This window comes from Melozone crissalis, unplaced genomic scaffold (assembly GCF_028551555.1).
Source record: "Melozone crissalis strain CALT ecotype California unplaced genomic scaffold, PUWL_Pcris_2 ptg000017l_1, whole genome shotgun sequence".
In the NCBI taxonomy this organism is placed as follows: Eukaryota; Metazoa; Chordata; class Aves; order Passeriformes; family Passerellidae; genus Melozone; species Melozone crissalis.
The window spans coordinates 14,899,756-14,925,878 of NW_026535795.1; the positions used below are offsets into that span (position 1 = coordinate 14,899,756).

A 26,123-nucleotide genomic window follows, 5' to 3' on the forward strand; every position below is an offset into this window, starting at 1 on the left:
CACACCTCTCATTTCAGCTTTGCTCTCCTCAGGACCCAGCTGCCACCTTCTTTGGTTTGGCTGGTTTGGGTTGTCCTGGAGCTCTCTCTGCTCTCATGAGGGATTTGGATCTGAAGGTTGTGCTTCAGAGTGCAGCTGGTAGAGCAGAGGTGCTGCTGATGGCAATCCAGACTGTACCAGGTGTGCAGTTACTCTTAGATATTTTTCACATCTAGAGCAATAGAAAAGAAGAATAAATATGGAATATTTTGTCCCTCACACAGACATCTTGCAATTCATATTCTGGTTATTTTTTACACATTCCCAGTGAGCTTCAGCTTCATTTGAGATTCAGTTGATGTTTAAATTTTCCAGCAATGACAGAAGCAGATTTTCTTACCATAGCTGCTCTTTGCTGGCAAACCAAGCTCAGGTCTGTTCTGCCAGATTTGCACAGCTCCATCTGGCAGGAGGTGTTTGCTAAGGATCCACTGTACCCCAGTTCTGTTTTCTGGGTTAAACCTTTCTGTGCAGTGATGCTGTGTATCAGCTTTGAGCTGAACTGTAACTGCAGCGTTTTTAATTTCCCACCATTGTAAATAAATAGCAAAATTGACAAATTTGAGATTGCATTGACAATTTTAGGTATTATTTCAGTTCATGTGGCTGGCACCTGCACCAAAGGCTGCAGCTCTTCTGGGTGATTTTGCTGCCAGAATTTTTGTTCACTTGTGACTGTTAATATAAAACTCTGGGCATATCTCTGCATTTTGCCAGTTTTCATCAAATTTATTGGAGGAGGCATGTAACATCTTACACCCTACAGCCCCTGTGTTGGTGGTGTGCTGGATAAGGCACAGCAGTGCACTCCAGGTGCTTTCCTTGGCAGTACCTGCCCTCAGCAGCAATGGCTGGAACAGTTCTGTTTGCCCTATTTGCACCTTTCTTCTCCTTGGTGTATGTTCTCTCCAGTTTTGACCCACAAGAATTCAGAATTTTCCAGTCACATGCTGCTTTTTGAGTGTTGATTGGGTAGCTGATAGAACATTAGGACAGGCCAGGGTGTCTCCATGGGTGTTTACAGCACAGTGTCAGCTCTACAGATGCCAGAAACTGTTATTCTCAAGTAAATTGGAGTAGGATTTATCTCCCCACCATTATGTATTTCAAATTCATATTTTGTGTTACCTTTGTCCATGGCATTTCTGCATGATTCTGCCTCTCTTTATTGGCAGTGTACTTTTTCTTTTTTTTATTTTAGCTTAGAGCTTTTCCTACACAGAACTTCCTGACTTCCTGTAACCTTCATATATTCATGCAGGTGATAAGAGTTTAGTCCTTCTGCTCTCATCCCTCTTCATTTTACATCCTCTGGCCATATATATTGTTCACTATAGAAACCTGGGGTTTTTCTAAGTCTGCAAAAGCTGTCTTGATTTAGTTCAGGTATTGAGCGTTGAGTCTGGACAATTTTAAATTGTCTTAGAGAGTCTCCTGGAGCATCACATTCCTCAGGAGAAGGACTTGGGGGTGCTGATGGACGAGGAACTGAATGTGAGCCAGCAATGTGCCCTCAGCCCAGATCCCCCCTGGGTCCTGGGCTGATCCCCAGTGTGGGGGATTCAGCAGGGCTGGGGGGATTCTGCCCCACTCAGGTGAGAGCCACCTGCAGAGCTGCCCCAGCCCTGGGACACAGGAGGACATCACAGAGATGCTCCCAGGGCTGGAGCCCCTCTGGAGCCAGGCTGGCAGAGCTGGGGGATGCTCACCTGAAGGAAGCTCCAGAGAGAGCTCAGAGCCCCTTGCAGGGCCTAAAGGGGCTCCAGGAGAGCTGGGGACAAGGGATGGAGGGACAGGACACAGGGAATGGCTCCCACTGCCAGAGGGCAGGGATGGATGGGAGATTGGGAGGAAATTCCTCCTGTAAGGGTGGGAAGGCCCTGGCACAGGGTGCCCAGAGCAGCTGGGGCTGCTCCATCCCTGGCAGTGCCCAAGGCCAGGCTGGACAGGGCTTGGAGCAGTCTGGGACAGTGGGAGGGGATGGAATGAGATGGGCTTTAAGGTCCCTTCCAACCCAGACTAGCATGTGGTCATTAGAGAGCCCCAGCAGCACACAGCTCTGTGCTCTGGAGGGTGGCTGCAATGCCTGCCATGTCAGTGCCCTCATGCTGTGCTGTTATCAAAGGCCTTGGATGCCCTGAGTGAGTCACTTCTGGGTGTAACACTGGAATAAAAGGTGCTAGCATTAAAATAAATTAAAAATGCATCTACCCATGGCACTTGCTTATCCATACAGATGTCATAGGAAAGCCTGTTTAGTTTAGTTGAAATATATGTAGCTCTATCTTTTGAAATCTCCATTGGCATTCTGTTAGTCCTAAAGCTCAGATTCACAGCAGAAATGAATGTTTAGGATCAACAGAGCACCAGGCAACTTGTTTCCTTTTCAGTGGTACCTAAGGCAGGGACTGCACACAGACCTGGTGTGTGTGTTCCAGTCAGGCAAGTTACATCAGAGCCATTTCAGTGGGTCATTGCAGGCCTGTGGGAGTGCTGGGAATTAATTACTGGAGCACTTAGTTACAGAAGCAGAAATCAAACACTGATGTAGGGGCTGGCTCTTAATTGCAATTATTTTTCTTTCAGTTCTTCAGAATCACGTCCAGCTGGCCTGGAGGAGAGTGATCAGTCATCGATGTCTGGAGACCAAGGACTGAGTTTAGAGAAGCCAGGCCCTAAACTCTCTGATTTTGCGAGCAGGCCACCAGGTAGTAGGATTTTTCTGTGATTATCTGAATGTAATAACTATAAGAGAGTTTTAATGATCTTTGCAACAGTTCTATTTTATTTATGCTATCACACATTCAATTTCAAACATTTTTTCCTCCTAGTAAGTAATTGGTGCCATTGTTTAAGTGTTTTCTTTGGGTTAGCTCAAATTGAAGAGGTGGCCCCATTCTCATTTATCATCCTGCAGGTATCAAACTGAGTACTGCAGCGTTATTCAGCAGGAACATAATTGATAAAAAATGTTGTATTTCTAGCTGTAGCACAGACTGATGTCTTAAAAATTTAGCATTTGCCAATAACTGATTTTTGAGGAGAAACAGTGGTTGTAGTTGGAATGATCCTTTGCATGTAGAGAGGATTAAATCTGAAGTCCACAATAGGATTTCTGTTATAAACTACAGGGAATTCTTAGCATGTTTTTGGCCAAGTAACACATGGCAGATTCTACTTTATACTCCAGACAATGTCAGGTCTGTGGCAGGTGTGCTGTGCATGACTCTTGGGGGCTGTCAAATTCTGAAGTTAGTTTTAAGGAGTAATAATTAGTGAAAGCACAGCTGTGCATTTCCCAGTGAAAGGAAGCCCATGGGCAGTTGCAGACACTTGTCAGGTGGTGTGAACTTGGGTTAGTAGCTGATACAGCATACTAAGAGATCTCCAGTTAAATCTCATGCAAGTAATACATTAAGTAAAACTATTTTTATGAATTTAGTAAAATCTTTAGCTTTTTTTGTAAAGCCTATTTTGTTAATGCGGCTCTCATCCAAGATAAGCAGGCTCCATGCTGTACTTTCTATCCAATCCTGTTTGTTACAGAAATTGTGCTTCCTCTGGTGTTTGCTTGGTTTTAACCATGTGTCCTCTGTTGCCTTAGGTTACCCATCCCAGCCAGTGGAGCAGAGGCCACTTCAGCAGATGCCCCCTCAGCTCATGGCACACGCGCAGCAGCCCCAGCCCCAGCAGCAGCAGCAGCAGCCCCAGGCAGCCCCACAGCAGGGCCAGGCTCCCCCCCAGACACCCCAGCAGCAGCAGCAGATGATGATGATGCTGATGATGCAGCAGGACCCCAAATCAGTCAGGCTGCCTGTGCCCCAGGGGGTTCACCCTCCCCGGGGGCCCCTGAGCGCCGATGCCCAGCGGATGCCACTGCAGCAGAGCGGGAACATGCCAGTGATGGTGAACCTCCAGGGGCCCGGGCCCGTGCCCCCCTCTCCTGACAAACAGAGGATGGCCCTGCCAGGCAACCCTCCTCTGGGAAACAATGCAAGAAAAATGGTTTATCCAGATAACGTACAGAATCCTTCCAGCTCGCCCCTCAGAGAGGTGTCAGCAGTGTCCTCTCTCCCAGAAGGAGGTGGAGCTGAGGGCCCTCCAACATCAGGAGCTCAGAATAATGTGACATCTCATTTAGTAGTTTCACAGAACCAGTTGATGATGACAGGACCCAAGCCTGGACCATCCCCACTTTCAGCTGCCCAAGGTGCAAGTCCCCAGCAGCAGTCTAGTTCTCTGTCTAGTGCTCTTACACACCATTTTCCAAATGTTGCTGCCCCATCACAAACATCAAGGCCTAAAACCCCAAACAGAGCGAGCCCACGGCCGTATTACCCTCAGACTCCCAATAACCGTCCCCCCAGCACAGAGCCCTCAGAAATCAGCCTGTCTCCAGAGAGGCTCAATGCCTCTATTGCTGGTCTGTTCCCTCCCCAGATCAATATTCCTTTACCTCCCAGGCCTAATCTCAATAGAGGGTTTGATCAGCAGGGTCTGAATCCCACTACTTTAAAGGCCATTGGACAAGCCCCATCAAATCTCACAATTAACAATCAGTCCAGTTTTACTGCCTCACAGTCACACAAGTTGGAAGGTGTGGTCATGAATTCGGGCAAACAAACCAACGCTGGAGGAACAAAGAGAGCAAGCCCGAGCAATAGTCGAAGGTCCAGTCCAGGATCCAGCAGGAAAACTACACCAAGCCCTGGCAGACAGAATTCAAAAGCAGCTAAATTATCATTGACAACTCAGCAGAGTCCATCTCTCTTGCAGAACATGGAACTACAGAGAAATATGATGGCTAGTCCCTCTTCTTTGCCGACACCCGTGACCACAAGTTTTCAAAATAACTCCATGCTAAGTAACCAGAATCCCACAGTTTCTGTACCTGCTGTGTCTGGCATTCCTGAAGACAACAAGGAGAGCCTTAGTGTGCCTCCAGAGACTGAGAGTCAAAGTGCACAAGGTGCCCTAGGTAGCAAGGACCAGCCCAGTATGGAATTGAAAGGTGCCCCTACTCCAGAAATGAAAGCGCCGGCTCCTGAGGAACAGGCAAAAAAAGATGGGCAAGCCTTAGACAGCAGTAAGCTCCCAGTCATGGAAGAAAGTAAAGCCATGGTATCTCCAGCCATGAGGGAGGCACCAACTTCTCTAAGTCAACTTCTTGACAATTCTGGAGCTCCTAATGTGACCATTAAGCCTCCTGGGCTGACTGGTCTCGAGATGGCACCAATAGTCCCCACTGGTGAGGATCTAAAGAAGATAGCTGTCATTCCTCCACTGCAGGATTCATCCTTGAGCAAGGAGCCATCTAATTCACTTAGCCTGTCTCAAAATAATGAGCCCTGTCCAAATCCAGGGCCCCAGGAACTGGGAGAAGTAAGTGCAAGTGTGTCACAGAGTGTTCCTCCAGTCATGCAGAGGCCTGTTAGCTCTTCTATTTCAGGTCCTTTACCTCCCAACCAGATAACAGTTTTTGTGACTTCCAACCCTATTACATCTGCTGCTAACACATCAGCTCCATTGCCATCCCACTTGCAATCTGCATTAGTGTCCACTGTTGTCACCATGCCCAACGTGGGGAGCAAAGTGATGGTGTCCGAGGGACAGTCGGCGCCTCAGTCCAGCGCCCGGCCGCAGTTCATCACCCCTGTGTTTATAAACTCATCCTCAATCATCCAGGTGATGAAGGGCTCTCAGTCCAGCACCATTCCAGCAGCCCCCATGACATCTAACTCGAGTCTGATGCCTCAGTCGGTGGCAGTTGTTGGTCCTTTGCATATCCCACAGAATATCAAGTTTTCCTCGGGGCCCACTCCTCCCAGCACCTCCTCCAGCAGTCCCGTGTCCAGTATCCCCACCAGCAGGTCACTCGTTCTGAACCCCTTGGCATCTCCTGTCCAGCTGCCTTCTTCCGCTCCTGCTCCTTCCAGTGCTCCGCCCCAGCTCCCTGCTCAGCAGGCCAAGGACTCGGGCCCGGAGGAGGCTCCCCCAGGGGCGGGGGTGGCTGAGCAGGGCCCTGTGCCCCCAGCCCAGCCCGGACCTGTCGTTTCCTCTCTGCTCACGGGCAGCCCGGGCTCTGGGAACAGACGCAGTCCTGTTTCATCCAGCAAGGGCAAGGGAAAGGTAGACAAGATCGGCCAGCTCCTGCTGACTAAAGCGTGCAAGAAGGTCACTGGCTCCCTGGAGAAGGGGGAAGAGCAGTACGCTTTGGATGGAGAAACGGAAGGTCAGGGACTGGAAACGCCGGTCCCGAACAGTTTGGGAACAGAGCAAGCCCCAGCAGAAGTCGATAACAAAAGCGGGACCCCTCCAGCCGGCAGCGGAACCAAGCCGAGCGCTTCTGGGCCCAGCCCCTCCAGCCTCAGCCCCGCGGCCGCCGCTCCCTCCTGCGCGTCCCCGGGCGCGCCCCCGAGCGCTCCCGGCCCCGGCGCGCTCCCGGCCGCCCCCGCTCCGGCCGGAGCGCCCCCGGCAGCCCCGGAGCCCGCGGGGCCCGGTCCCAACAGCGGCAGCCCCGGCGGGGGCCCGGAGCCCAGCGGCGGCGCCGCGGCCGAGGAGAAACCCGCAGCACCCCCGGAGCTGCTGCCGAGCGCAGGTGAGTGCGGGAATGGGAGGGAACGAGGGGCTGCGGGACATCCCGGGGGGTGTGGGACATCCCGGGGGTGCGGGACATCCCAAAGGCTGTGGGACATCCCAGGGGCTGAGGGACATCCCGGGGGGTGTGGGACATCCCAGGGGCTGCGGGACATCCCGGGGGCTGTGGGACATTCCGGGGGCTGCGGGACATCCCGGGGGCTGTGGGACATCCCGGGGGTGCGGGACATCCCGGGGGGTGTGGGACATCCCGGGGGTGCGGGACATCCCAAAGGCTGTGGGACATCCCAAAGGCTGTGGGACATCCCAGAGGCTGCGGGACATCCCCGGGGCTGCGGGACATCCCAGGAGCTGCGGGACATCCCAGGGGCTGCTCTCCCGGAGCTGCAGCCCAGGCTGGCAGCTCTCTAACAGCTGAGTGATGCACAGGCTTGTGTTGGCCAAGATTCGAGTTCCAGATGGTTTTTCTCACTTTCCATTTACTGCTCCACTGGGGTATTTGCCATGAGCGTATGATTCTGTAACTTTGTGTAACTGTTGGGAGCAAGGAGGAAAAGTGGGTGTATCAGTAATGACAAATAATTAGGGTCCCTTTTATCCTGGTAGATACACTGGTATTCTGCTTTAGTCTTGCCACAGACTTTTGATTTTGTAAATTATTTCAATTTATTGAATTCATTATGATAGTTTGAATTAATCCTAATAATACTATTTTCCTCTCTGAATAACCGTCATCCTCTAGGGAAATTTCTGAATAACATCCAGAACAGAAGAAAAAAAAAACAACCCACACCAAATCCTCATTTGTCTAGGGAAAAACTTAAATGCTAATTTTGGAGAAATTAATGAAAACGTTTACTGCCTTCAGTTTGAAAACATAAAATACCTTTACATCTCAGCCTTGCTATTCTAATTTGTGCATCTGGCAGACTTTATACATTACATTGGTGCTATTTCTTGATGCTATTTTTAATTTATTGAATCTGGTGTCGACATAAACCTATCGCTCTTGAAGTGAGCTGTGTGAGTGTTGTGCTTTACAACATGAATTGGACACGGAAGATAAAATCATGGATGATAAAATCCACAGAAGTCAGGGGAACCGAACACTTCAGCCTCAGTGTGACTTTCCCCACGGCTGTTGGATGTCGTAGCTGCATGCCTCTGGAAAGTGGAAGCTTCCTTTGAGCTCCACAGAAGGAATTCTGGCTTTCTGGGAAGTGATAATCTTTATTTAAGCAGGAATGTTACAATTCTGTCTTCCTGTTCTCTGTAAGTTCACTGTCACATTGAAGACTAGAAAGCATTAGCCCAACAAAAACTATTTTTCCGCCTGATCTTTTTACTTGGCAACCTAAGAAAGGTTAAGTCATCATCTTATTGCCAAAGACCTTCAAGGGCAACTCTGGAGTGTATTGTGCACTTTAGTTTAAAGAGTGAGGGCACTGATTCATTAAAAATATACTATTTCCCCCCAAAATCTCTGTTGAAATTAACATTAAAAAAAAAGGAGACTAAACTATTGAAATTTTAGGATTTCCTTTAATGTCACAGTCTGCTGAAAAACTGTTACCTTTAAAAATGTTGTTTATGATACTTCATTTCATCACTCATTCTAGTTTGAGAAAACTTGCTTGGGATAGCTTTGCCAAGGTTTGTTTTAAAAAGGGGAGGTGTGTATGGTGGGTAGATTAAAAATATTGCATCTGTAAATGGCAAAGTCAGCTGGGAGAGAGAGTGTTTTGTACCAGCCTGATCACACAACAGGAACTCCTTTACTCCCTTTGACAATAATGTTTTTTCCTTCCACTTTTATTCTAGCATCCTCTCAACATTTAACACAGAAAAAAAGTTCAGTTGCCACAGCAGAAAGTACTGTTCAAAGAACAGGTAAATCTTCCTTTGGAAAAGCAGAATGAGGTGAACTAAATCCTTTATGAAAATATATTTGTTTGAATGCATATTCAGTGGTCACTAACACACTGGGTATTTTGGGGGTTGGGGAGGGTTTTTTATTATTAGTTGTGCCTTTGGGATTGTTTTACTTTGCTAATTACATTGTGCTTTGGAAGTCTCCAAAGCCTTGTGGGAGATTCAGGATGGGGTCAAGTAAAAGATGAAAAAATCCCCAAGTTTTAGATATTTATGTTAATGTTTTAGATATTTAGTGTTAAATTGGAGGGACTGGATTTGTAAGAGTACATGCATGGACGTTCTATGCTGAGCTAATAAGAAAGGTCTTTCTTTCATTGTACCCTTCTGAATATAGAAATATGTTCATGCTGGGCTGGGATTGTGTTTTAGAGTGGTAATCCTTCCTTTTTGTGTTCAACTCTTAATGCCCTCCCAGCAGTGTTTCAGGATGGAGCCCTGGCAGATGGCTTTATGGTGTTCCCATTTATTATCATGGTGTTTCACCATCAGTGCTGGGGTGTTTTAAAAACGTAATTCCCAGGCTGAGCAGAGAAAACAGATAGATGTGGGCTTACTTATGGGAAGTGCCACTCTCCATCTATTTTCTATCTCTAGTCTGATTGGAAATAGGGTTTTCAGGAAGTAAAAATTGTACAAAATGGTTTTCTTTGAATTTCCACTAAGACAAAGGTGGTCATACACCCTTGTTTTTTCACACCTGACTCATTGCCCTGTGCTGCTGTGACTGTGCTGGGGGTTCCTGCTGGGGAAAGCACTGATGCTATCCATTTTTTGCTATTGGATTATCACCCAGTTTAAATTCTGGGTGGGAAGAAAGGTCACTCCTTTCACTGCTCAGTCTCTTCTTCCTTAGTCCCCAAGATGTCTCTTTTTCTCAGACAGTGCTATATCCCTTTACACTGAAGAGGCTGATGTTCCAACACTGCAGATTCATCCTAGGAAGACAGACATTGCCCATTCTCTTGCTTTTTTAATGCCTCTATTCATGGTGCACACTCTAGCAAACTGGAGCTAAATTGCTGTCAAAGGCCAAGCCCCAGTTTGTCCCACTGGGCCCAGGTTTGGTGGGGACATGGAGCTGGGCAGTGACACAAAGCACAGGGGGCTCCTCCTGACATTGCAGTGTTAATCCCTGAATCTCTGGCAGTTCCTCATGAGGGGGCCTGTGTTTAGCTACAGGTCTTCCCTCTCAATAAAGGATATGGTGGATATGGAGAGAATTAAAAGGCAGACAGTAAAAAGACTTGACATTTTATGTGTTGAAAAGGAGAGCTGTTTACTGAGGTGAAGACTCCAAAGGAAACCTGACTGTATGTACAAAATCACTGAGAGAGAGAGAGAGAAAACAGGTCAGACTTCTCTTTGCATCATCCCCACTGAGATATTTTCCAATTCTGTGCAATTGGGCTTCAGAAATTTGTCATTAGAAGGTATTGCTGTGAGAGGCAGTTGGGTTAAGGCAAATTTTTACATGCACAATAGAGCCAGATTGGTATTTTTAAGGGTACCTTTTAAAAAAATAAATAAAACCTAGAAGGTTTAGTAGAAATAAACTGTCTACAATGGAAGTTTAAGAAGGGAGAAGAGTGTAGCCAGGGAGTTTCTCTACAGTTTTCTTCTGCAGGGCTTCAATTTTCCCCTGCCTTAGCTGACTGCAGTGTCCTGGAGGCTGTAATCAGACCAAGCACTTGGCCAATGTGGTATTTTAGCTTGCTTTGCTTTGAGAGAAGCTTATCCTTGAGATCTAATATGTGATAGAGAAGTATGAGCAGTCATGCCTTGTCAGCAGGTATGTACCTCTACAGCAGACTTTAAAATTATCTTTTTCTTTTGTAGAACTTGAGACAAATGCTGCAGTAGTTGCTGGTCAAAGGTAAGGAGATAGTTTGTAGATTCAGAGTAGATATAGCTTTCATGGGAGGAGGTCCCTTTCTCTTTGCTTAATTGCTCAACCTCTGCTACTACTTTTCATTTTCTTGGCCATATCCTTTCTTTCCTGCTAAGAAATCAGGCCAGTTGAATATTCCAAACCATTGCTGAAATGCAATCAATATAAGGTAACCTTTTCCTGAGTCTGTGCTTTGGGCAATGTTTCCTCTCATCCTTTCAGGCCTGGATGTTTCATGTGCAGCTTAGCTGTCATGTGAATTTTTGTTTTCTGCAAGGAAGTCTTTCAAAAGTTTGTTCTTCTGCCTTGAGGATTGTTTTCAACAGTTTTCCTCTATTTGCTTGTTAACACTGCCAAAACTTGACAAGAAAGTCAGGTAGAAACTTCAGGTTGTCCTGGTTAAGACATTTGGTAATTAAAAGATATTTCAAACGGTTGTGTTCTGTCAGAAGAAAATACAGTTTCCAAGAGCTGCTTGAAGATTCCAAACACCCCAGGCTCTCACTCAGGTGGCAGTGGAGCCCCTGGGGAGGTTTTTGGCTGGTGGTGCTGGCACAGCTGGCCAGGTTATGGACCCTGCCCTCGTGGGTGGAGTGACCCCCAGGCTGGGCCAAGAGGGGCAGCCCCTTGTGGGGCTCCTCAGGAGATGGGGCAGTGCCTTCCTTTGACATTCCCTCAGACCAGGAATGACTCTGCATGGAATATTTAGCCCTATTTATCTTCATTTGGGCTGGCATCTTTCGAAGACAAGCTGAAATTTCACAGTGAGTTTTCTTCAGGGTAGAATTTTTCTGAAAAGCTGAAGGTGGGACATTGGCAGCTGAGCAGATTCTCCAGATGAAGTGTCCCTGTGTGACACCCAGCACATCAGATTACCACCAGGGCATTTTCAGGGTTTTTCTGATTGATGTTTTTCTGAGCAAGACTGGAAAAGAAGGAAAGTTTGCAGGCAAACTGGGTCTGGTGATGGCTGATACAGTGGACAGCTTTGGGTTTGTTGAACCATACAGGACAACTCTTGAGAGAATCACAGATGGTTTGGGTGGCAAGGGACCTTAAAACTTACCTCCATGCCATGGGCTGGGTCATCTTCCAGTGTCCCAAACCCAGTCCAGTCTGGCCCTGGACACACCCAGGGATGGAAAAAGCTTCTCTGGGCAACCTGTGCCAATTTCTCCCCAATAGCTAATCTAAACCTACTCTCATTTAAAGCCATTAAAAACCTTTAAAACTTTAGGGGAACCTTGCAACCCATAAACCACTAGAAATATTTTCACTTGGAGTAATTTGATTTCCTCCTATAAAAGGAGGGAAGTGATGTGCTGGTTCCTATGAGACAATCCCAGCTCTGGATTTAGTTACTAGAATCTGTAAAAATTACCTGTACTAACTGAACTCTGGGTGCTGATGCCTATTTGCTTCACTCTGGGGAGCACCCACCTGTTTGGGAGATCCACTTTGTAGATGGCCCATTATACTCCATTTTAGGGAAATAGATTTCAGTATTTTGTATCTGAGATAATCTACAATCTATAATCTCCTCTGCTGTGTGTCTTTCCTTGAGTATGTTTGTCTCTCCTTCCATTGAGAAACTGTTTTATTTCAGGTTTCTGTTACTTTGCCCTAAAGTTTGTGTGGTTTTAGTCCTTCCCTCAAAGCAGGACTTGTCTGAAGGGTGGCACTGCAGTGAGACCTCTGTCACATACAGGTCACCCTGTGCTGTGTCTTCAGTCTCTGATTCAGGCATTTCCTGAAATCCTGCAAGTTGTCACCCAAAGGGCCTGAAATGAGCTTTCTTCTTTTCCATTATCAGCAGAATAATTTATTTAGTTAATTACTTACCTTTGAATTCGCACAAAAGAAGTTTAGTTTAAACTCCTGAAACTGCTTAGTCACCAGAAATTGTCTGGCAAGAACGCATTGAGAAGAAAACACCCAAAACTCAGTATGAGTTTACAGGCTGAGAGAGATAAAATAAAAGAAGAATTTAATTACAAAATGTAGCACTCCCTTTATTGTCTCAGTAGTAAGAAACAGATTTCCACAGTACCTACTATTTTATAGCAAAAAAAGCTTTTTGATACAAAAAAAAAAAACAAAACCAAAAAAAAACCAACAAATTTTGACTTCAAGCTTTAAAACCTAAAGGAAGTTTTTAAAAAACTTTTTTTTTAATATGTGAAGAAATCACTTGGATCAATGGAGTAAATTTTTTTAGCAACCCCAAAAGTTGGCATACTCCCTGGAGAGTTCTTAATTCCTCCTGATGTTCATCTGCAATTTCAGCTCTGCACCCCATTCTGCAGCAGTCTCTAATGTAACCTGTTTGCTTTTCCTAGACTTCAGTAATGGTGACACCTGTGGAAAACAGAGCAGACAATTTATAATGCATCTAATTTCTTGGTCTTCTTATGTTGAAAATATTCTCTTTGAGGACTTCTCAATTCTGTATCCTCTGATAATTTTTGATAGAAATGGACTGTACTCTGGCTTACTCAGGTCATTCTTCATCTGATAGAGCTCCTGGTATCTCTAGCGTTTCGTGTCTCCAGTGCTAATAGTCCGGAACTGGCACCCGTGTCGGGCCATCCTCCAGCTTGTCTGACTTGCGTAGAAAAACATAATTCTTCTCACACTTCATCAGAAATGTTTTGTCCCACTTTATTAGTAATGAGACAAAAGAGAATTGTGAAAAGTCTAAAACTCCAAGTAGAAGAAATTCAAGAACAGAGGATTCTGCCGCTTCACAGGAATCTGTAGAGAACGGGCAGCGCAAGCGATCCTCGCGACCCGCGTCGGCGTCCGGCACAGCTAAAGGTAACATGCTCAGCCCCCCTTCCTGGGGAGGGGCAGCTCCTGACCTGCTTCCCCAGCCTTTGCCCTGGCAGTAGCTGCCTCCTAACGCTGGTTTGCAGCTCGTGCACCCTGGCTGCTTTATCTCTAGTTTCAAGGATTTAGCCACAGGTTGGTGTTGAAGCGTTTCCCGACGTCTGCACTGGCAGTAAATGCTGTGTGAATTCCTCTTTGGCACACCTGTGCAACTTGTTTTCTGCAGCACTCAGCACCGTAGTGTCCAGCACCTTGCCTAGTTGAATTCTCTTTGCAGAAATGTGTTGCTGTTGGAAGGACTGTGCTGAGATCAAAAAGTGACATTTTCCTTTTCCCGAAGCCTGAAAGTCTTCCCAAGTGCACGGTCAGTTCTTGCCAAGCCAAATGCCATGGTTCAGGCACGCTCCAGGGGCTGCTGAGGTGGCAGCCAGGGGCATCAGGGAGTGCTGTGTGCTAGCACAGAGCCTCAGCTCTGCTTCACAACAACATCTGAACTCCTGAAGTTGTTAACCCATGGCATTAGCAGGTGCTGACAAACCTTACTCCTACCCAGGTTGCAGTCTTTAACAATTATGCAGCATTTGTGTGATATGCACGGCCCAGTGCCAGGCTGAAGCTAATTCTGTCAGCTTCTTGTGTTTAAGGGTCAGAAAAATGCTGATGGACCAAAGTTATACAAGAGAGTAGACAGAGACCGTCAAGAGGCAACACTCGACCGCTATTTTAAAGATAATATACAGAACAAAGAGGTACTGATATAAAATGATTATAAAAGGAAGTCAAGTTGAATTCAGCCACCATTTCCATACTGGAGGTACTGAAGTGTGATGCTAAGAATATTGTGTTGTCAGAGTTTCAGAGAAGCATTCCAGCTTTACGTCATTGTGCAATGACTCCCAAAGATTACACAGGGGACCTATATGTTCTGCACTTTTGTGACTGCTGAATTTAATTATATTTACTTCTTGTGGCAGGACTGTGCAGAAGAATTTGAGTCTGTATTGTAAAAATAAATTCTCTTTCATGATTGTGAAAAAAAGTTTGAAAAATGTGAAGTCAGTGTAAATAAAATCCCTGCCTGCATTTGAGGGGATCTGGAGCGTGTGACCTGCCCCACACACTGAACTGGGTAAACCTAAAGATGACAACCAGTGACATTCTGAAAATGTGGGAACAGGAAAGTGCATCAAACTCAAATAATACCAAAACTCTCACAGGGGTTTGTGCTGACTGTGTAATTCATTTACCTCTGTAAATAAAACCTTGGTTTTTAACTGGTGCATCTGAAGCTGCCGCAGTGCCCAAGGGCTTTGCTGGACCCTTGGGTGCAGCCTGCAGGGGACACCTGGCTGTGCTGCCTTCCCTGTGAGCACACAGCTGCTCCTGAGCTGTGGAGAATGAGCCAAACCAGGTGCTCTGGGCAAGCTGCACATTAGTGAGGTGGCTGCAGGAGTGTCACCTGCTTTGTCACCTGTGCCTGCTCTGTTGTACATTTTTGTTAGTGAATCAGAGCTTAATTATTCTGGTTTGGTTGCTCCTGCCCTCATTATGTTATCTGTGTCCTGAGAAACCCCCTAACCCATGGTAAAAGGAATGTGGGGCTGGGAGGAGCCATCTCTCGAGATAGAGGCTGTTTAAAGTCAGCATTAAAGAAATCAGCAGGGAGAGAGAAGCAGACTTTGACCAGCTGGAGTAGGAGCTTGGTTGCTCAGCCTGGGGAAGGAGGAGGCAGAAGGGTCACTGTGAGAGGAGAGGACACCCAGGGAGGGTCAGCCCTGCCCCGTGTCCAGCACAGGGTTGGAGCTGCTGGTGATGCTCCCAAGGGGCTGAGACAGGGCTGAGTGCTGCTGGCCACTCCTGCTCCCAAGCACAGAGCCCTGAGCAGCACCAGGGGTGGCACAGCTGCTGCTCCAGAGCCACTGCTGCTGCTTGGAGGGCTCCAGGCTGCAGCCCAGCCTGCTGAGATGTTTCACTTCTGAAAATTGGTACTGTACTGGAGTTTTCCCTTTTTGGAGTACTTTTCCAGCAAGGGCTGCTTTTAGCATTTACTGTACCTTTGAGTTTGTTACATTTTGAAACGTTGATTGTTTTTTCTAATTCCACATGTAACAGCTGTGGAGTTGTACTGCTGCTATTCTAATTTTAGATGGGCTTGGAAATTTTTTTCCCTTTTGACTCTTAAAATACACACGGCTGCAATAGTTTTTGGAAAACACTATGAAGAGCCAAAGAGACATTGCCAACATTTAAAATCACATTTTTAAAAAGATCTAAAGATGCAAATGCCTTTGGTCCTTACTCCTTTTTTGTTTTGAAATGGAAACTTAGTGCCTTGGTAAGTGCACTGGACATGTCATCTGCTGTCACCGTGGCCCTGCAGGTGTTACATTTGTGTCTTTCTGCATCAGCTGTGTTCCTGTGGTCAGTGCACCCTGCAGAGACTCATTTCCTAGGAGCTCAGGCAGCTGGGGATGCCTGGGTGCAGAGTGGTTGTGAGCCCCATCTGCTCCTGTGGCCCGTGGGGGGCAGCACGTGGGGACAGTTCCACACCCTTGGCTCTTCTCGCCAGGCTGCCCTGTGGGGTTTGCAGCCCAGGGTGCCCCAGTGCTCAGGAGCCTGTCCTGCTGTGGGGAAATGCAGCAGAGCACAGCCTGTGGTGTTGTGGAGCAATGGCAGGGCAATCTGTGCCCCTCTGGGGAATGGCTTACCGACTGCACATCCATGCTTCTTTTCTTCTCTTGATTTCAGAAACGAGTGCCAGTGCAATGCAGTCAAAAAGAAGAAAATCCAAGTAAATTACTGCATGGAAACATGAGACTTGTAAATGAGTGTGAATTTACCGATAGCAATTTTGAGCTGTGATTTTTCTTTTTTAAATAAAATTCTGTACAGTAAGTAATTTTAATATTATACTGTTCCCAAGAAATGATTTTTTTTTCTAAAAAAACAGATAAATAGATATAAAAACTGGGTTCTTCTAAAACCCCTGGATTTGCAAAGTGAAGTCAGGGTTAGCACATTAGGGTAATGTGTTTGTATGAAATGGAAGGGGAGGGGAAGACAATTGTAAATTTATTTGTTTCCACTTTTCATAAACAATTTAGAATACAGGGTTGTCATTTTTAGGTATTAAAATAATGTAATGTGCTGTTGTTTAAGTACTGTATGTGAATAGCAGTCAGAGGGTTTATAAACAAACCCCATGTTGTTTGGAAATGTAAATAATTTTATTATATAGTAGATCTGATGTATTTGTTGTAGAAATGGACCAGTGAAACAAAAAAAAAAAATTAAGGGTTTGTATAATGTGGAATCCCTCATGCTCTAAATAAATGTTATTGTCCTATAAATTGGGTTGAATTATTATTAGCAACAACAGCAGCATCATTCCAAACAGGAGGATTGGAGGGATTATTTAGAGCTCCGGGCCTGCAAGCTCCTTATATGTAGCTCCAGCAAGGAATTTGTTTAACCACAAACAAATTAAGGGATGCAGCTGCTCCTGCAGAGCAGGGGAGCAGGACAAGGGCACCAGGCAGCAGAGGAGCCCCAGCAGCTCCCCAGGACACAGCAGCAGCTCCTTCCCTCCCTCTGGAGCTCTGCTGCCATGGAAAGGGGGTCAGGCTCCTTCCTGGGAGCTGCTGGGGAGAGCCCAGAGCCCGAGCTCTGTGCACACACACTGCCACCTCTTTCTTGCTGCATTTTAAAAATATGTATCTGAAAATGCTGATTAAATAGAAATTGTTATTAAATAGAAGTTGTCAGCTTTTATAATCACATAAATTAGCTATTTGTGCACAAGGTAGCAGGCACTGAGTGAGGCCAATGTCACAGGATCATTGGGGTTGGAAAAGTCCTTTAACACCATCAAGTCCATCTGTTCCCCTAGCACCGCCAAGGCCACTAACCCACGTCCCCAAGTGCAGCATCCACACATTTTTAAAATCCCTCCAGGGATGGGGACTCCACCATTGTCCTGGGCAGCTGTGCCAGGACTTGACAGCGCTCTTCCATGAAGAAATTTTCCCTAATATCCAACCTGAACCTCCCCTGGTGCAACTTGAGGCCATTTCCTGTCATCCTTGTTCCCTGGGAGCACAGCCCGAGCCCACCCAGCTCCACCCTCCTGTCAGGGGCTGGGGGCAGTGAATGTTTCCCCCCAGCCTCCTTTTCTCCAGGCTGAGCCCTCCCAGCTCTCTCAGCTGCTCCTGGTGCTCCAGCCCCTTCCCCTGCCCTGTTCCCTTCTCTAGATATGCTCCAGTCCCTCAGTGCCTTTCTTGCCATGAGGGGCCCAAAGCTGTCCCCAGGATTGGAGGTGCCTGAGCAGTGCCCAGCACAGGTGACAGTCACTGCCCTGCTCCTGCTGCCCCCCATGGCTGGTGCAGGCCAGGTGTCATTGGCCCCCTGCCCAGCTGGGCACACGTGGCTCTTGCTCAGCTGCTGTCACCAGTGCTCCCAAGGCAGCCTCCAGGCCCTGTGCAGTGCCTCCATCCTCCCTGCCCGGGTGTGGCTGCTCCTGGCCCTGCACAGGCACAGCTGATGGGGGTACAGGAGCCCCCACTCTCCCTTGGGGCTCACCCTGCTCCTGTTGCTGCTCAGGTTGGGTGGGAAGCTTTGGAAAATGAGGACAAAGTCCAAAAAACTGGAAAGTCTTCACAGAAAATGTCCCTGTCCCAATAAAGCAGGGGAAGAGAGGGGATGTTCTCCAGTTTGTGGGAAATACCACCCTGTGGGGAGCAGACAGGATGGAGGTCAGGGTCACCATTCGCAGGGACATGGACCTTGGGAAAGAAGAACTGCAAGATCCACTGGGAAGGAGCCCTGGAAGGAGCAAAGGGCCCTGTACTGATCCTGTGAGCAGTGCTGGACTTGGGAGCAGCTCACAGTCCTGGAGGAGAGCTGAGCCAGGCTGTGGGCAGAGAGGGCAGCCCGAGGGGCAGGGAAGTGATCCCCTGGCATTTGGGGATCTGGAATGACATCACCTGGCTTCCACCTCCCACCCAACCACAGGATGTTGATAACATAGAGGAGACACAAGACAGGGCCACCAGGATGGCCTGGGCTGGGACACCTGAGCAAAAGGAGCCTTTGAGGGGGATGGGCTCCATTGCCCTTCGTGCTCTGCAGGAGATGGAGCCAGGATTTTACAGAGGTGTGGGCTGGGAGACAGGGACAGACACCACCAGGACAAATGGAAAGAGAGGAGCTTCTGACTGAGCAGCAGAAACTATTCCCCCCGGGATGCAGTGGCAGGATCTCTCTCTGGAGCATTGGCTGAACACAGCCTGTGGTGTGAATTCAGTATTTGCCCCGCTGTGAGCAGGATGTTGGACTGGACCTCCTGAGCTCCATCCATCCCAATAACCCCAGGCCTTGTCTCCAGCTGCCAAATTTGGTTTTCCCATAAGAAGGTTTATCAAAGCCATGAAAGCTCACTCCCAGCTATTTTTTTCATTCCCAGTTTCTAATCTAACATTTCTCTGAAGTGCTTCTCCCAGCAGCTGGGGGTCACAGGTGTCTCCTTGGCTTGGCTCTGCTGGAGGAGCTGGCACAGCCTCTGGGCTGGGCAAGCCCCATCCCAAGGCTGCTCAGGGCCATGTCTCCTCTCATCTTGAGTGTCTCCAAGGATGAAGACTCCTCAACCTCTCAACCTGCTCCTGTGGCCAACAACCCTTGCCGTGAAAAAGCATTTTCATATCTTTAAGTGACATTTCTTTTTACTTCGATTTGTGCCTGTCCCTGCACTGAGAATGTTCCAGTTCTGTTTTCAGTAATCTGCACACAGGGCGGGATCTCCCTGAGCCCCCTCCGGGCTGGGCAGTCCCAGCTCTCAGCCTCTCCTCCTCTCCAAGCCCTGAATCACCCTGGAGGCATCTCTGCCTCTGCTGGGTGCTGGGAACATCTCACACTGTGCTTGCAGAAACAGCTGATGCTGCACAGATTGGCTGAGCTGGGATTTTCTCAAGGCAATCCACATCTGCTTTAGCTCTGTCATTATCTGCTGAGTTGTAAGGTTTGGTGATGGGGAGGGGGAAAATCCCCTCCAACCCCTCAGCCTGTGCCATCCTCTCTCCTGTGTGTCCTTGTCTTCAAAGGGGATGTTTTTCTGTTAATTGTCATTCAAACCATTGACTTTTTAAAGCATTTTTAAAAAACCAAAGCATTTTGCAGACAGATTTACTTGCAGACTTTAGAGAAATACACATAAAATACATTTTAAATATATATTTTTTTTATTTCTTGTGATTTTTCTTTATATTAGATTTTTTTTTTCAGTCAAGAGACAGCATTACAACCTAACAACCAAAACCAGGTTACACACACACAGGCACACTACACGATGTGTCCCAGGCAGTCGACACACAGCAAACGTTTACACAATGTCCTACGAGGAGGAGACGCCCCTTCCTACAACCCTGCTCACACCAACGGAACACGGAACACAGAGCAGGACGGATTTCCTTAGCTTGGGTTCCAGACGGGTCTCAGTCCTACAGCACAGGGGATGCAGGAACGTGGGGGGCTCCTGACGCTTCTCCCAGCCCCAGGCAGGAGGCGGGAGGGCACCGAGCACTCTCCGGGGCATTGCAGGGAAGGCTTAAGGCAACCTTGTCCGGCCACGGAACAGCCATCTGTCCATCTGCCCATCTGTCCATCTACCCATCTGTCCATCTGTCCATCTGCCCATCTGTCCTGGCGCTCCTGCATCCGTCCTGCTGCTCCTGCTCGCTCTCCAAACACGGCCCCGGGGGCAAATGGGGTTTAGAGCTTTCCAAAGCTGCCTAAGAGGTTTAGTATATCCAAAATGCTAAATGCTTTTTAGGAAAAACAAAACAAAACAAAACAAAACAAAACAAAAAAAAAGCCAAAACAAACTTTTTGGGGCATTCATTCTGTTGGGGTTCTCTGAAAAACCCCACAGTGACTTTGAAAACAACATAGAAACACAGAAATACCAAAAACTGACTCCCTGGTCACCTCTTGCATAGGACTTGTAACTGCAGTTCAGTGATTTTTTTCAAGTTCTGTAATTGTGTTAAAAAAAGATGCCAAACCACGAAAAAGGGTGAAGGCACATGTACAGTCAGTCAGCCCCACACGGGGCAGGGCAACGTGTGGGCAAGAGTTTCACAAGCAGGTACCAGGGGTGGATCCACACACAGAATATTGCAGTGCTCTGTGCAAGGACAGCTCTGACACAAGAGGAAATGTCACTGCTACACCTTGTGCTGCTCCCCCAAGCACAAAGCTGAGGATAACAATTCAGGGAGACTCGAGCTGCTCACAGCTCCCCAGCCAGGGTACATGAGGTGAATGTGAAAGAGCAGAGGAGCTTTGGGTTCCCCTGTGCAAGCCATTTTAAGCTACACTTAGAATTTACTGTGCTGCACTTAGAATTTACCCCTTCATTTGCAGAGAATAAAATCTTCCCCGCTCCATGCAATGAAATAGGGTCAGAGTGGAAGGCAGAAGGATTTTCAGGTTTAGCTGCAACAAAGTCAAAGCTTTGCAGCTCTTTTTGAGCTCCGGAGCATGGGGCAGCATCCCTGTACAGAAGATGGGGTTGGAAAAGCAGCCCCCTCGCCAGCCCGGGAGGTGTCAGCTCAGAATGAGGGACAGGGGACACACCTGGGTGCCACCACTCTGCACAGAACTGAAAAAATGATCACACAGAAAAGCCTCCTTTGCTATTGAATGGAGCTGCTCATCCTCATCATCCTCATTCCTGCCAGGAGAGGGTGATGGGTCAATGACAAAGGTTTTCAAGAAGCACAAAGGAGGCAGATGGAGCAGGAGAGCCCAGGGCTGGGGGGCTCTGGGGTCCTGGGGACCAGCGAGGAGAAGGTGCCATCTCCAGCGGGGCTGAGGACAGCTCTCAGCAGAGAGGGGACTCCTCAGGCAGGCAGAGCCCTCCCACTGCTGCACCCAGCTCCTACAGCCACGTCCAGGCAACCTGTGGCAGCCACTCCAGTGATGGGAACGGGACAGGGATGGAGCACCTGAGGACAAGAGGAGGTTCCTGACTTTGTATGGAGCAGGTCTGAAGGTGGGAAGCTCCACCTTGAAGGAGACAAGCCCTGAGGGGATCAGCCCCTTCTAGGCCATTCCTGTGCCTTGGCAGTGCCCTGGGAGGGAGCTGCTGCCAGGGTGGATGAGGATGTCCCTCCTCAGGATCTGGTCCTGCCATCAGCTGTGCTGAGGAGGCCACCACAGTCCATGGTGGGGAAGGGCTTGGGGGGAAGCTCTGAGGAGCTGGGGGGACGCTGGGCTGCTGCTGCTCCCCTCCTGCCACCAGCAGCCATTGCTGAGTGCATACAGCAAAGGAGGAGCAGCAAACTGGAGGCTGGGAGTGGTGGAGCTGACAATCCCTGGTGGCTCGAGCGTCCCTGTGGCACCAGCTGGACGTGGATGGCCTCCTGTTCCAACCCAGACACTCAGGGAACACTCAAGGGCTGCCACAGCCATTCCCAGGGCAGTGGGGCTGGTGCTGCCTTCTGAGAACCATTGCTCTTGGCTTGAGGTGACTTGTGTCTTCTTACTGCTTCCTAATTATTACATGTTTGATCTCTGGGGACTCACTTGTTTTTCAATAAATTCACATGAAGTTTAGTTTCCACTTTATGCAGGGCAATGGAATTGATACTGATCCAGAAGGGCAACTGCAAAGATGTGGGACTCAAGCCTATAACCTCACTGGAGTATTTTTTTATCTTTTTTTTTCCTTACTAGTGTGGTAAGGCATCTAAGTGGGTATTTTGCTTCCCATGAGGGTTGAATAGAAGAGGAAAAAGTACTAGTATGATGTAAATGTAAAATTATTGATTAGAAACAAGCCTAAAGAGAGAAGATTCCTGCAGCAGCTATCTTTGGGATGAGCCATGCATTGATGTTCTGCACAATGAGAAGGAAACGTGGACCCCAATGGAAAGAATTGCTTTCCTTCCAGACCAAGCTTTTGCAGCAGAGTTTCTTAGAAAGAGCATTTGTGAGTGCAAGTTTCAGAGCAACAGGTGAGGAGGATTTTGCCCCCACTCCCTTGGCATCCCTCCAGCCCTGTGGTGCCAAGCAAGAGCCAGAATTTGGTGTGGAACTTTGTTGTGGCTGCTGGCGAGGGGCCCTGAGTGTGCCATGGCCACAGCCTGGCCAGTGCAGCCAGCACAGCCCTGGGGCCCTGGTGCAGCCCAGGGGAGGCATTTCCCCAGCAGGGCTGTCCCTCCTGTCCCACCACACCCTGAGGGCTCATCCTGCTCCTCTGCCAGAGCAGAGCCAGGCAAGCAGAGGCAAATCTTCCTGGGAGAACAGCCCTGCACCACGGGGGCTCAGGGGTGGGGAGATTCCCCCTGCATTTGGGTCTCACAAAGCCCAGCACTGCTGAGAGCGCTGTCCCAGCCTGCCCCAGGGCCCAGCACTGACACACGGCCCAGCAAAGCTGGCATTTACTGAGCAGGGATTTGCCCAGGCCTCTCCACTGGGAATTCTGCCCTTTTTTATGCTTTCATTGCAAGAAACACAAAAATTTCTTTCAGTTGCCTGCATCACCATGTCCCCAGGTGATCATTTCAATGCCTTCCCCATCCTGCTGTCCCCTGACCCCAGAGATGTTGTGGGTCAGGCCATAACACACAGCCCTGCTGCACTTCCCAAACCCCAGGGGCTCAGTGCTGAAAATCTGTACCTGCTTGGTCACAAGCCAGTCTAAATTTGGCTCTAAAGGTGAATTTTCAGGTCATGAACAAATGAAGAGGAGCTGCAGCCCAGGAATGATCCCACCAGGAATGGCCACAATTTCACACAGGAGTGTCAGAGCAGCTCCTGTCACCACCACGTGCTGCCCGAGCCACATCCCTGCAGCACCCCAGAACCAAACCCCACATTCTAACAGAGAAGCCTGAAAAAAGACATTTTTAAAGACCCCAGCAGATTGGTTTGTCCCTGAGTCCATGCTGTAGTTTCTCCTTACACAAGTACAGAAAAGAAAGCAAAATTCACCCCACCTGTCCCAGCAGAACCAGCTCAAGAGCTCCCTGCAAACCAGAACCTTCCCATTGGAAGCACCACACAGTGCATCACAAATACTGGGTGCAAAACAAATCCCCAACAAACCCCTAAAAAATCAACCCCAAAACAAGCTACAGAACACCCACACTGGGCTTTGAAATATCTACACATGCAAATGGGTGCACACACAGGAAGTTCTCAGTTCTTAAGCACCTTTCATTTGTTTTAAGATTCGAGGAGACAAAAAACCTCAGTGGAAAGGGATTTTCTTGCTCTGGCAGCACTGGGCAGGAGGCCTGGGACCAGGGCAGGCCTTGTGCCTGCTGCTGGGCAGGAGCAGAACCCTGCAGGTCTGCAGAGCACAGGCTGACCAGAGCACAGGGAGGGGAGGGTGACACTGGGGGTGACAGTGGCCTGGCAAGGGTTGGCAGGTGAGTGTGAGGTGTTAATACAGGGCAAGAGTGCAAACAACAGAGGGGACTTGCAGGAGCTCATTTGCTGTGGTTTGTGCACTCTGCTGACCCAGCAGAGGCTCAGGGTCTGGATTAACCTGTTCATGAAAACATTATTAATAATTTATTAATATTTTATAAACATACTCTGGATATAAAGTGTGGTGGTAATAGTCCTGCTTCATCTCCTGTGTTGGCTGGGCACAGAGTGATGAAAGACATCTCAGACTGGCACAGAAAGAGTTTGAATTTGCTTCTGAAAATCGGGACAGAGGAAGAAGGTCACCTGTTTGAAATGGGCACTGGGGGCTGGGTGCTGGTGGCAGTGCCAGGCTGAGACAAATCCCCAGGCACACGGCAGAGGAGGAGGGTGCCCGGGAGGATTTCCATAAGGGATTTCTCCTGGGGTACCATCTCCAGCAGCTGGGCAGGCACAGGAGGGCCTGGCAGGTGAGACAGGGCAGGATCTGCTTGGGGCCACCGCTGCCCCAGCCTGTTCCCAAGGGGGCAGGGGGGCACAGCCAGCCTCTGCTTTCTGGAGTGCTCCAGAGGGACTGGCAGCAGGAGAATCTGCAGTGAGACCAAGCTGGGGGCTGCACAGTGCTTGGCTTCTGCTCTTCTTGGTGTGTGCTGGGGCCAGAGAGGAAATTCACCACCACAGCCGGGCCCAGCCCCTGCCCTGCCCCTCCCAGCCCGGCCCCGGCACCGCCGCAGGGCAAACAAAGGCATTGAGTGTGAAGCCCAGGAAGCCCCAGGATGTAAACGCTGCCCTGGAGCCAGCAGATGCCATCTCCTCGCTGCAGGGCGATCTCAGGGCGCTCTCAGGGACAGAGGCTGTGGGACAATGCCGAGGGCTCGCCGTTCCCCTCTCGGGATGGAGCTCTGGGAAAGCCCAGGCAGAGCAGAGAAGGGGAAATGCTGCAGGGGAGCAGCAGCAGCAGCTGCTATGGTCCAGGCTGCCTGGCCCAGAGCTGGGGGCTGTTGCTACTAAGAAGGTCCATTTTGGCTTTAATCTCATTAAAAGAATTAATAACTATCAGCTGTCTCAGTTTGGGCTCACCACAATTCCTTCAGGCAAGATCCCCAGCTGATATTAAGGGATGCAACACGGTGAGTGGAAGAACCTCTGGTGAAATCAGAATTTTCTGGAGTGTTGTGGGGGTCTGTCTTGTCTCAGAGGGTGGGAATCCAGGCTGTGGTCACGAGCAGGACACTTTCCCAGGGCAGAGGGTACAAAACCAGTTCCTAAAAGGAGCAAACTGGGGGAAATCAGCAAATTTCTGCTGGATTTGAAGCTGTCTCAGCTGGTGCTGGAGCCAGTGAAAAGCCTGGACCATGTTCTTCCAAAGGCAAAAGGAGTCCATCAGGGAGAGAGGAGGGAGTTACATTAGAAATTAGCATTGCCTAGCAGTGAATTTGGCCCTTCACAGGAAAGGGGCAGGAGGGCCGTGGGGATGGAAGGAAAGGATGCCATGTTTAGCGGGGAAAGAAGACGCCTCTGTCACAGCTCCTGTTACAGCAATCCTCTCACTCAGGCCTGCTCCATCCTGACCCATTGCAGTGGCTCCCAGATCCATCTTTGTCCTTACTTCAGCCTCTTCCCTCCAGCCTCCTCTTCAGCATCTCCTCACCACCACCACGGACGTGCTTTGGCCACCCGGGGGAAGCTGTGCAGATCCTGCCTCCTGTCCCCTGCTGGGGACACACACCGGGCAGACAGCGACCCTCGGCTCGACAGAGCCTCCTCTGAGCATCCAGGAACAGAGAGAAACACACACAGATACAGGGGCACCCCTGGGACACAGCTGGGGCCGGGGCAGTCACTGCTCCAGGGCCAAAGGGCTGCTCAGAGGGGACCCCCAGCCACGGTGATGCCACCCCAGGCTGGGCACCCCTCCTGGCACGGCAGCCAAGGCTCCGGCGCGGCGCTGGGACGGTGCTTTGATTCCTGAGATTCCTTTTAAGATTGTTAAAAAAAAAAACAACACCGTGAGGCACCAGGAGCTGCCTGGCTGACCCAGCCATGGAGATTCCACCAGCGCTTTCAACCACAAGCCCCTTCAGGACTGGCAGTGGGGCGTTATCACGGTGAAATGTAGCTAAGAAATCAAGGAGGGGGAGGAGTGTTTGCTGGTTTTGCAGGGCGGAAGCAATATTTAGTGTCATTGATGAGATTTTCCTAAAAATCCCAAATCTTGTGGCTTCATTGCTCTAGTCACTCCCGCTCGATGTCTCTGTGACATCCCAGCCAGGCTGTACATGGAGTCATGATGTGAGGAAAGGCACTGATGTCACAGGCTTATCAGGACAGACGGGTTTCCCGGGGAGCGGGCGATTTCAGGAACAGGTGATTTCAGGAACAGGTGATTTCACCGGCAATTCCG

At 48.9% G+C, this 26,123-nt stretch overlaps 1 protein-coding gene across 1 annotated transcript in view; it reads left to right on the forward strand.

Moving 5' to 3' along the window:
* The window catches only part of NCOA6 (nuclear receptor coactivator 6), a 38,720-nt gene extending 21,714 nt beyond the window's left edge, over positions 1–17,006 (forward strand). The window contains exons 10-15 of the mRNA XM_054274359.1: positions 2,626–2,747; positions 3,644–6,637; positions 8,458–8,526; positions 10,408–10,444; positions 13,128–13,276; positions 16,037–17,006. Coding sequence (XP_054130334.1) covers positions 2,626–2,747; positions 3,644–6,637; positions 8,458–8,526; positions 10,408–10,444; positions 13,128–13,276; positions 16,037–16,083 — 3,418 coding nt within the window. The 3' untranslated portion in view covers positions 16,084–17,006. The remainder of the gene's footprint in view (positions 1–2,625; positions 2,748–3,643; positions 6,638–8,457; positions 8,527–10,407; positions 10,445–13,127; positions 13,277–16,036) is intronic.
* The last annotated feature ends 9,117 nt before the right edge of the window (positions 17,007–26,123 follow it).